At 40.4% G+C, this 12,457-nt stretch overlaps 1 protein-coding gene across 1 annotated transcript in view; it reads left to right on the top strand.

Annotated features, from left to right (window-relative positions):
- The first annotated feature begins 3,883 nt into the window (after positions 1 to 3,883).
- HSDL2 (hydroxysteroid dehydrogenase like 2) overlaps positions 3,884 to 12,457 on the top strand; it is an 80,858-nt gene continuing 72,284 nt past the window's right edge. The window contains exons 1-2 of the mRNA XM_006864727.1: positions 3,884 to 3,900; positions 11,617 to 11,780. Coding sequence (XP_006864789.1) covers positions 3,884 to 3,900; positions 11,617 to 11,780 — 181 coding nt within the window. The remainder of the gene's footprint in view (positions 3,901 to 11,616; positions 11,781 to 12,457) is intronic.

Raw genomic sequence — 12,457 nt, 5'->3', positions numbered from 1 at the left:
TCCAATTTTTCTTTAAACTTTATAAAATTCCCACTCTTTATTTTGTATTTCAAGAATATAGATTCTTAGGTGATGGTTGAAGTATGGATTTTCTTTCTTGAATTGTCTTTAATATTTATTTATTTAAAATTTAAAATAAAAGTAGTATATGTATATTAAACTACAATACATGGGACTGCAAGGCTAACAACAAAAATAGAAACATCTATCTTGTTCTTCCCTGTGCCTAATTTGCAATCTCCTGAGACAACAACCTTTAACTATTCAACTGCTTTTTAAAAAATTTACCTTGTCTTTCTAAACAATATGCTCAAACTAATGTTTTTTGAGTGTTCAGTTTTAGATAGTATTTATTAACTTCCCTCTGTAGAAACTATCATATGATAAGCTTGCTTATCTCTCGTATACATATCACCAAAGAGTCTGACTAGAGTCTGTTAAAATTGCTGCAAAGAGTTTTACTGAAGGAATAGAGATTTATATCAGGACAGCATTTAGTTAGGATTCACCAAAATGCTCTAACATTCTTGAGAAAGAAGGGAGTTTTCTATATAAAAAAATTAGGGGAATTGTTGTTAAGTGCTGTTGAGTCGGTTCTGACCCATAGTGATCCTATATAAGGGTTTCCAAGGAGCAACTGGTAAGCTTGAACCGCTGACCTTGCAGTTCAAATGGCTTTGCAGTCTGACGCAAGAACCCTCAGTGTCACACCAGGACTCCTGGGAGTATGTGACTATAATCATGGGGGTTTGGGATTATACATGGTTACAATAACAAATTGAAATTTTATAAGGTTAGCTGAGTTATTTTCTAACATAGACTTCTTAGAGTCAGTTTAGTAAGTTATGTATACATTCTACTGAAACCACCTTGGCAAACATTGCTTCACAAATCATATTCTTTCCCCTCTATTTTTGCTGAGTGGTTAAAGCTTCACAAGAAGTTATAGCTCTGAATCACAGGCTTTATTTATTTTTATTATTTTATTGTGAATTGTGTGATAGTCTACATGGGAGAACATTAGCTTTACATTCATTCCATCATCTATCATTTCATTGGCATAGTTACCATCCCGTCCATGCATCCTCACCCAACCAAAGTGTGTACCCTAAGCGCAGGCTTTATTTTTAAGAAGGTTGCAAGCAGGATTTGGGGCAAGTTTAATTCAACAATGGAGCTTTAATTTAAGATTGTTGTTTTTGTTAAGTGTCATCAAGCGGGTTCCAACTCATAATAACCCTGCGTAGGGTTTCCAAGGAGCAGCTGATGTGTATGAACTGAGGACCTTGTGGTTGGAAGTGCTGATGATCCTACAATGCCACACCAAAAGGATGATGTTGTTTTTGTTGTTGTTTGCCATGGAGTCGGTTCCGACTCATAGTGACCCCTACAGGGTTTCCGAGGCTATAAATCTTTATGGGAGCAGAAAGCCTCATCTTTCTCCCATGGAACAGTTGGTAGTTTCAAACTGCTAACCGTGAGATTAGCAGCCTGATTCGTAACCACTACGCTACCAGAACTCCTACACCAAAAGGATAGATATGTTTAATTATGCGAAGTACCTCAGTTTTAGAGTGCTTTCACACAGACATAAATGCCTAATTGATCTCTTGAGTAAAAGATTTACAATCTATTTTCTAATATGCTCTCTTAACTTTTGCAAATGTTTGCAAGACCTGTTTCCTGGAATATTCTCTAAATAATCATTATTGCAATCTTCCTTTCCACCGTCTGTGGAGAAAACAATTTTTTTCTTTAGCTAAACTATGTCATTTCTCAATTCCCTCTGTTAACAGGACTGAAAACAATGGCCATGAGCTGCTTCTTTCAGAGCAGAAGTAAAGCAGTCTGGAGTGGAGGTTTAAAACAATATGGAAGTAATTGTTAGCAGGATTAAAGATATATAACTAAAAGTGTGGAGTCGTTAATCTTTCATTTCAGGAACAGGTGATTCCAGGACCACCAAGAAGGAAGAGTCTGAGTGGAACGTGAGATCCCTACCTAAAAAAGTGGTGACAGCAAAGATGGTGGCAGAGACAATGGCATGGAGAGACAGCGCAGTTGTGGGCTCTAGCCTCATGCACTGAGAAAGGCTGTGTGCCTGAAGGCAGGAGGCTGGCTGTGAGAATGTTCCCTTTGGACAATTAAATGAATATATATACATATTTTTGTTAAGTGTACATAAAATATTTTTGCCTTCCTCATTTGTGAAAAACAAGATGTAAATGGGGATTCACAAGTGGTAACTTGAACAAACACTTCCAAGTGTGAGTGTAGAACAAATGTTTTTATCTAACCTCTAACCGTCTCTCAACATTCTTTTAAAAACATCTAAGTCTAAAGACCCCATTAGCTACTCATCATTCCTCCCACATAGGTACAGAGACCTTGTCCTTTTTTCCTACTCAAGTGATCAGCACAGCCCTGGTGTGGCGCTGTGAGTTAATGCGCCAGACTGCAAAGCTGTTTGAACTACAAGGTCGGTGGCTCAAGCTCACCAATCGCTCCTTGGAAACCCTATACAGGGTCGCTATGGGTCGAAACCGACTCGACGGCACTTAACAACAACCGAAGTGCTCCTATTTGTTGAATAAATTCCTCTAGAATCTCTAAGGATCATACCATGGACAAAATTTAAATGCCTAGACGAAATTTAAATGTCTATAGGGGACAAGCTTGTTGTTGTCAAGTGCAGTTAAATTGTCCTTAAATAGGGTTATCCAGTAGTGGCTGGAGGGTTTGAACCTCTGACTTTGAGGTTAACAGTCCAATGCTTACCTTACAGCAGGCGATTTACATGAATAAAGAGTCATTTGGGGGCTGCAATGAATTGAATAATACATACTCCATTTTCAGGTTTCTTTAACTAGCCCTTCTACTACACAAACTCCTCAATAAACAGTGATTTCTTCATTCTGCTTTCAAATGTGCCAGTCTGGAGTATGTATTAAGATAGCTGAGAGGTATGTCCATTATGTAGTTTGCTAGAAACATCGAGGAACTTCCAGAAGTAATACTGAACCCCAAAATTTACTTCATGCCAGTACTGAGGCTGGGAGTAAAAACTCCTGTTGCCGAGATTTGAACAATAATAGCTAAAAGATTGGATTCTTAAGTCGTGACTTTTGTAAAAAGCTGTACTTCAATCGCGGAGCCCTCATCACAGAGACGCAATTACAAACGCACGTTTGTAATCAACGATCAACGAAGTGTGTAAAAAGCATTTACAAACTCAGTTGACTTGGTGTGACAGTCCCGAAATGCGGTGCTGGCCAACTTGGTAAAAAGTGAATTTATGCCGAGGGTAAACGTTCCTGAGAGGAGGTACCGAGGAAGGTCTGTACCCAGGAAGGTGCCAAGGCCCGGGCATGGTGGGACAAAGAGATTCAAAGTATTCCCGTTCAGGGCCTGCCCAGAAACCCGGCAGTCCTATTCACGGTCCCTAACGAACCAAGCAAATGACCGCTGTGCCGACCCGGAGCTGGCGAGAGAACACCGTGGCGCAACACGAAACCCTCAAGAAAGCCCTACGTAGAGTGTGACGCGCTCAGTTCACCAGACGTAGACCAGAGACCGATTGTCACCACAGGGCGCTGTAACGGGTGGGGCAGAGCTGCTTCTGAGAACGCTTGCGCAGACATCCGGTTTCCAAGGGCTAAGCAGGAAATTAGTGCCAAGTATCAAGGCGGCCGACTGCGTGCGCAGGCGCACTCCGCGGTCCTCGTAGAGGCCCACCCCCTGCGTGGGCCACGGGGGTGGGGGGGGACGGGGGCGGTGTTCAGGGCGGGGCTAAATACAACGGCTAGGCCCACGTCTTGTAGATATCTTACCGCCGCTGCCACCCCTGGACAGCTGCCTACACTTCTTCTGATCTGCGATAGTCATGCTACCCAACACAGGGTAAGGGGATAGGGGTGCCGTGTCAAGGGGAGGCCAGAGACCTGGCCAGGCGGAGTGGAGTGCGCCGGTGGACCGGTCTCGGGCGGTGGGAGGGTTAAGGAAGACTCTACTGCGTCTCGGCGTGTTCTGGAATTCTAGTTTACGGGGGACACAGGGTACCTAGAATCTGTGGTCACAGGTGGAAAGTAACCCAAAGTTAAGTACTGCAGGGAAGCACTCGGGTAAAAAAGCCTTTTCCATGGGAGAAGGACCGAGAGTGGGTTGCCACACCGCTCCTAGGCGGGACGTCCCGTACCCGTCTAGCTGAATGCTTGTTTCTGGGTGAAAGGTCATGTGGAACAGCTCCTGTACCTTTAACGAGTCTCCACTTGTTCTGCATGCTCAAATCTGAAATAATAAAACAATGGCATGTTTAAAAAGTGATTTTCAAATTAGTAACAAGTTAAAGTAATCACAAAGTGTGTGTATTTAGAGTTGAGTGACGTGTCCCTAAAGTATTTTCCAGAAACAGAGGAGCGTGCCCCCAAAACTTAATTTAAAACGGTGCGGTAAAATGTCTCCACGTCCTAAACATCCACATCCCCCAATTACTTTGTTCGGTTTTATAGATATTCTATGCATTTATATATGTATATATACACATATATCACCATTAAAAAATAATAGTAAACTGCATGCTTCATGTTGTCAAGTGCAATCGAGTCGATTCCGACCCATAGCGACCCTGTATAGGGTTTCCAAGGAGCAGCTGGTGAGCTTGAACTGCCGACCTTGTGGTCCAAGCCTACTTTGCAGCTAGGCCTTGCTATTTTTACTTAATATGTCTTTGTTAAGTGCTGTGGAATCAGTTCTGACTTGCAGCGACCTTGTATAGATTATATATGTAGACCTTCCTCCTCCATTTTTAATAATTGCATTTTATATGAGGTACTATAATTTATTTGGAGTCCTATGTGGCGCGTGTGGGTTAATGCGCCAGACTGCAAAGCCGTTTGAACTGCAAGATTGGCGGTTCTAACTCAACAGCCGCTCCTCGGAAACCCTATACGGGGTCGCTATGGGTCGAACCGACTCGATGGCACATAACAACAACATTATTTAATATGTCCCGCATTGTTGTATACCAAATACTTTGCAGGTTTTTGTTTCTCTGACTTTTGCATCAATGTATTTATGTATTTGCACCTATGTGAGTGTATCTGTAAGATAAAATATTGGAAGTGAAAGGCTACATCAAAGAATATAGTGGGGGTGGTGTGCCCGGGAGCAGAAAGCCTCATTTTTCTCATGCGGACCAGCTGATAGTTTTGAACTGCTGACATTGAGGTTAGCAACCCAACTTGTAACCACTACGCCACCAGAGCTCCTTATTAAAGAGTATCTGTACTTTAAATTTTGATTGTTGTTGAGTGCCGTAGAGTCGGTTCCGACCCATAGCGACCCTGTACAGGGTTTCTGAGGGTGTAAATCCTTACGGGAGTAGAAAGCCTCATCTTTCTCCCACGGAGCAGCTGGTAGTTTCGAACCGCTGACCTTAAGGTTCGCAGCCCGATTCGTAACCACTACGCTACCAGAGCTCCTTTTAAATTTTGATAGGTATTGCTAAATGCCCTCCGAAGAGGTTGCATTCCCTAAAGGATGAATGTGTTTTCCTAATCCAACACATTGTTGTTGTTAAGTACCGTGGAGTCGGTTCCGACTCAATAGTGACCCTGCACAGGGTTTCCAAGGCTATAAATCTTTATGGGAGCTGAACGCCTTGTGTTTCTCCCGTGGAACTGCTGGTAGTTTCCAACTACTGACCTTGAGGTTGGCAGCCCGAATTGTAACCACTGTAGTGCGCCTTATCCAACACATAGGCAAGCACTAAAATGTTTGATAATAAAGTCTAGTTAGAGGGAAAAAATAGCACTTCATTATAGAAGTTAAAATTTGCATTTGTTATCATGAGTGAGGATGATGATGTTTTATGTTTAAAGTAATGGTTCTCAGGTAGAGGCAGTATTGTTCTCCAGAGGACATTCACTTGGCAATGTGTGGAGAGATTTTTGATTGTCACAAATGAAGGGGATGCAGCTGGCATCTAGTGGGTAGAGTTCAGGAATGTGGGTTATTAACATCTTGCAAAGCACAGAACAATCCCTTACAACAAATAATTACCTGGTCCAAATGTCAGATTTGCTGAGGTTGAGAAACCTGGCTTAAAGCCCATTTTTGTTATCTTTTTCTTCGCCTGCCTTAAACAATTAAATTTTGATTGTTTATTGTTATTGTTGTTGAGTGCTGTGGAGTGGGTGCTGATCCATAGCGACCCTGCATAGGGTTTCTGAGGAGCAGCAACTGGTGGGTTTGAACTGCTGACTTTATGGTTGACCTTGTGGCTCACAGTCCTTGTTGCTTATAGTTCTGTATATCTTAAAAATCAGTTTTTTTTATCATTTGTGTTACAAATTTTTTCTAAGTTTTTTCATTTTCTCATAACTTAATGTTATTTGCAAAAATGTTTGTATTATGAAATCAGACTTAACTTTTTTTTTTAAAGGCTTTTGGGTTTTTGTAACAAGCCTATAAGACAATCTTAAACCATGATTTTTAGCTACCTAAAACTTGGTTTGGTCTAAGATTTGACTTAAGAAACCTGCTTTATTTTGGTTCTGATCACTGTCTAATTCTCTTAGTTAATCTTTTCCCTTTTGTTTGAAATTCCACCTTTGTCATATACCAAATTCTTGTATGTTTTGGGGTCTATTTCTAGAGAATTTTAGTAAAGTGTAGACTAACACTACTTTAGCAAATTTTAGCTACTCCTCAATGTTGCTAAGAAATTTTTCACTTTTCTTTGAGGTGCTATGGTCCTTCATACTGATGCTAACGTTTCTGAGCTAGAGTTATTTCTTAGTGCACAGATCTTGGCTGCAGTTTAAGAGCAGCTGCTTTTGCCTTTCTGCCAATGCCTAGGACTCTCTCAGGAGGAGGAGAACGTCCTTTTACCTATTGGGAATCAATCCAGCTATAATCAGGGCAAAGGGGTAGAGTTTTTGGAAGCAATATTTGAGACATTTTCATTTAAATACTTTTATTTTAAAAGTCACTTTAATACGTTGTTGTTGCTAAGTGTTTTGATTTGATTCTGACTCAGTGACCCTGTATAGGGTTTCCAAGACTGTAAGTCTTTATGGGAACAGACAGCCATACCTTTCTCCTGTGTAGCAGATGATGGGTTTAACTGCCAACCTTGCCATTAGCGGTCCAGTCCTTATCATACAGTGCCACCAGGGCAACTTCACACACATGTGGTGGTGGTTGTGTGTCGTGGAGTCTGTTATGACTCATAGCGACCCTGAATGGGTTTCCGAGGCTGTAAATCTTTATGGAAGCAGAAAGCCTCATCTTCCCTCTGAGCAACTGGTGGATTTGAATGACTGACCTTGTGGTTAGCAGCCAGCTCATAATCCACTATGCAACCAGTACTCCTTCACACACATAGACATAAATAAAATGTGTATTATACATGTGTGTATTTTTGAAAAAAGGTAAATTAATGATCTGCTTACCTTACATATAAAGACACTTTGCTGCGTGTATATGTTTATAAGATACGCATACATGTTTTACAACATCCCTCAATAAAGGTGAAGGGAAAGAGAATAAATTGAATGTCAACATAAATAAATGAACCATATCAAATTTACCGCATAAACATACTGAGAAAAAGCGCTAATTTAAGTCATTTTTTTAAATAGTTATTTACACAGCTTTAGAAGGATTTTTTTCTGAAGATAAAAAGAACTGAAAATAAATCTTGAACTTTATTTTACTAGTAGATTTTGATCAGTCATGGCATGTGTGTATCTTATGACAAATGAATAAATATACTGATGTTAGAAACTAGATTCTCACTATGAAAGGAATAAGGTAAAATAAGAAAGGGAAAAGAAGTAGCCTGTGGTGTTGGATTGACATTGTTGTTGTTAAGTGCCGTTGAGTCGGTTGAGACCCTGTGTAGGGTTTCCGAGGAGCAGCTGGTGAGCTTGAACCACCAACTTTGCAGTTCAAGCAACTTTGTAGTCTGGCGCATTAACTCACAGCGCCACACCAGGATTGGAGAGTGCCAAAACCCATGAACAAACATTTATTTTGTTAAATGGTGTTGAGTCATATCAACCCTGTGTAGGGTTTCCACTGGTGGGCTGGTGAGTTTGCACCATCACTTTGAAGTTCAAATTGACCTTGCTATCCAGTGTTTATCCTCCAGTGGCACACCAGGACTCCAGCAGAATTGAATTGAGAAATAGACAAATTAACATAATAGTTGGAAGTTTTAGCATTCCACCTTCAATAATTCATTGAATAAGTAGACAGAAAATCAATAAGAATATAAAAGACTGGAACAGCACAGTCAACCAGCTTTACGTACTAGATACTATAGAACAGTTGTTTCAACAACAGTAGAATACACATTTTTTTTTTTAAGTGCACAAAGAACATTCACCAAACTAGATCATGTGGTTGTTTTTCAGTGCCATTGAATTGGTACTGACTCACAGCGACCCAAAGCACAAAAGAATGAAACACCATCTGGTCCAGGGTCAGCCTTACAATTGTTGGCCACACTTGAGCCCATAGATGCTGCCACTTTGCCAATCCATCTCGCTGGGGGTCTTCCTCTTTTTCTCTGACTCAATCTTACCAAACATGATATCCTAGATCTTAAGCTGAGCCATAAAGAGCTCTAGTAGCGTAGTGGTTATGAATCGGGCTGCGAACCGCAAGGTCAGCAGTTCAAAACTACCAGCTGTTCTGAGGGAGAAAGATGAGGCTTTCTGTTCCCGTAAAGATTTACAGCCTTGGAAACCGTGTACAGGGTCACTATGAGTCAGAACTGACTCCATGGCACATACCAACAACAACATGCTGAGCCATATGCATAGGAACCTTGTATAAGGTTCCCGAGGTGTGGCTGCCCACCTTGCATTTCGAACCAGCCTTGTGGTCTTATCCTACAGTGCCACACCAGGACTCCATAACTTTGAGTCTGCTGTCTGATTTCGTGTGGCCATTGCAATGAATTATCCAATCCAGATAAGAAGTAGAGTGCGCTGTGGTGAGGGTTAGTTTGTTGGTTGGGTTTTTTTTGTTGTTGTTTTTTTTTTCAGACTCTGAGTCCTGGTTTGGGGCTGTGGGCTAATGTGCTGGACTGCAAAGTTGGTTTGAACCACAAGGTCAATGGTTCAAGCTCATTGGGCACCGGGCACTCCTTGGAAATGCTATACAGGGTCGCTGTGGGTCGGAACCGACTGATGGCGCTTAACAACAATATCTCAATTCATACACAAAAGTAAATTCAAGGTGACTTAAACACCAAACTTTAACAGATAAACCGTAAAACTTTTGAAATTTTGTTTATTCACTTATAAGTAGGAAGGACTTCTTAAGATCCCAAAAGCACTGGCTGTAGAAGGACAAATGAAGAAACTCTATTACATGAAAATAAAAATTTCTGTTCATCAGAAGATACTTTAAAAACAGTGAAATAGCAAGCTACAGTGAGAAGATATTTAATACATGCAATTTATAGACTTCTATGAGTCCTGATGTGGCGCCGAAGGATAATGTGCTGGACCACAAGGTTGGTTTGAACTGCAGTATCAGCGGTTCAAACCCACCAACCGCTCCTTTAAAACTATGCAGGGTTGCTATGAGTCAGAACGGACTCGACGGCAGTTAGCATCAACAGGCATTTATGTTTCTTCTGTAATGAAGTTCCTATTCATTTTTTGTGCTCATTTTTTATATGATTAATTTTTTGCCTTAGTGATTCATGTTGCGGTTGCGTGCTTATCCTGCAGCGTCTCACCAGGACTCCAAATGACCATTAGCATATGAAAATATATAATTATTAGTAATCAGGGAAATGCAAATGAACACTGCATCAAGACACCATTTAATATTGGGAAGATATTTAAATGACATTGCAAAGCTTTGAAGCGGTTGTGAATGTCTGGGAACTCGCATGCGTATACACTGCTGCTGGTAGTAAAGGGGTATGGCATTGCTTGGTGAAGTTGAACTTCAATGTGTGCTTCAGTTTTCTATTCTTATGTAACAGACCACCCCCAAATGAGTTTTAAACAACAATTTTCTGGGCTGACTCAGTTGTTCTCCATGTAGTGTAAGTAAATTGAGGTCATTTGTATGGCTGCATTTAGCTGGTGCTGACGTGTCCTAAATGGCCTCTCACTTTCCAGGATCTTACTTTATGGGGCCTCTTCTCATTTGATGAGAGTACTAGGAATGGTAAAAACAATAGGAGTTAGTAATAATATTTAAGGTTTTTTTTTAATTTGGGAGAGGTGAGAAGAGAAGGAGGATGCAATTGAAGAATGGTAGACAGGTGTCTTCTGGGGTACTGGTAATTATTCTGTTTCTTGTACATGATCCCGGGTAATGCAAATAGTTAAGTGCTCAACTACTTGGCTGAAAGATGGCTGGTTCAGACCCACTCTATGGTACCTTAGAAGAGAGGCTTAGTGATGTGTTACTGAAAAGTCTCAGTCTTGAAAACCCTCTGCAGCAGTTCTGCTCTGCACAAATGGGGTCACTATAAGTTTGAATCAACTTGATGACAACTAACAATAAATGATGCTTATTATTTTTGCATGCTTTTTAAAAAAGATGATAGTATATGTGTGTGTGCATATATATATATATATATTTAACATTTTCATAATGAATGAATTAATCAATTCATATTAAAACAGCCATAATTGAAATTGAAATTTTTATGTACAGAGTGTTGGCATTGTTTTTGTTGGGTAGATGTGCCTTGGATAACCCATTCAAAGATGCTCGCTTAATTCAACTTGATGAAGCCTGTATCCTTCGCGTATTGATGGAAGCGCTGGTGGCATGTGTTGAGGCCGTATTTCTGGATTAGACTCTGCCGGTTTGAACACATGCAGCAAGAGCGGGAACCCTGGCCAGATTTTCACAGGTGGTTCTAGTAGAGTTGTTGGCAACCCATCATGTTTTGAGGAACATACCTAAAGGATTTTGCATGCATTTTTGTACCTTTTCTATATTCCTTTGAAAGTAGTTCTCCCCATCTTTTGTCTCTTCCTACTTGCCACTCTTCCCTCTTCCCTTCTTACCAAACAGTTCCTTATCTTAAAATCCACTTCTCCCACTTTCAGTCTGTTCTCTTTTTTTCACAGTGTCATCCTCTGGGTCTTGTCTTAAGCCTTATGCCCTTTTCTCCTTTGTGGTATGTAAAATTTGAAAAATACTGAAGACTATAAAAATATGATAAATTGTACTCATAATCCTGCCATCCAAAAATAAGCCTTGTTTACACTTTCTTCCTGGGAAAATGTATATATAGTTTACGAATTCATCATTTCTCTTTAAGATTTTACTTTGCATGTAAAATTTTGTTTACTAGATCACAGTATGGCTGGCCAACTTTGGTGATAATAAATGATCCATGAATCATTGTACAGTGGAAATATAGTATCATTTCTAGCTATCAGGTGGGTGGGAACGCAGTTCAGGTAATGCTTCTTCACAAAGGAGAAAACACGTCTATTATAAACATGGGCATGAGTTTCTGGTAAGAAACCAAATCCATGGTTGTTGAGACAATTCTAGTTCATGATACTGGTTAGTAAATAAAATATTGAAGTTTCTGATAAGGTCACATTTTTTGTTCTATTTTAGGAAGCTAGCAGGATGCACACTTTTTATCACTGGTGCAAGCCGTGGTATTGGCAAAGCTATTGCATTAAAAGCAGCGAAGGATGGAGCAAATGTTGTCATTGCTGCAAAGACCACCAATGCACACCCTAAACTTCCAGGCACAATCTATACTGCTGCTGAAGAAAGTGAGTATGATAATGCCATTTCATAAAGTGTCCTCACACTCGTTTCAATATGTAGAGCATTTGTTGGAGAATTTAGTTACAGCTGTATGAACCCAAACCAAGCTGACTGCGGTAGTGTTGATTCACAGATACCCACAAATCATTTTGAGGATAGTAAATAAGCATTTAGGAATGTGGTGGCTCTAGAGGATAAGCACTAGACTTCAAACCAAAAGGTAGCAGGTTTGAGATCATCAGCCACTCTGTGGGAGAAGATAAAGCTTTCTTCTGCAAAGTTTTACAGCCTTGGAAACCCTACATAGGGTCCGTTTGAGTTGGAACCAACTCGACAGCATTTAACAACAACAAGCAAGCATTTATTTATTGCCACATTAGAGCAGTGGTTTCGAACCTCTTTCTCCTTCAGTACTTTTGAGTGATATGGGAGACTCCCTTAAAATTATGGATGGGAGTGGAGGGTAAGGGTGAAATTGAGAGGATAGAACCTGAAGAGCAGCTGGTGTCAACACTTTAAAAAAACTTTTCATGCTATTTATTCTTTGCACAATTTGTAAGTCCTTATTTTAATACTTTAAGCTGATAAGACTCATTAACAACCTGCTATATGCAGATGATACAACCTTGCTTGCTGAAAGTGAAGAGGATTTAAAACATTTACTGATAAAGATCAAAGAGCA

This window comes from Chrysochloris asiatica, unplaced genomic scaffold (genome assembly GCF_000296735.1).
Source record: "Chrysochloris asiatica unplaced genomic scaffold, ChrAsi1.0 scaffold00069, whole genome shotgun sequence".
Classification (NCBI taxonomy): domain Eukaryota; kingdom Metazoa; phylum Chordata; class Mammalia; order Afrosoricida; family Chrysochloridae; genus Chrysochloris; species Chrysochloris asiatica.
The sequence above is the reverse complement of the archived record's forward strand: the minus strand, read 5'-3'. Positions and strand labels throughout refer to the sequence as shown.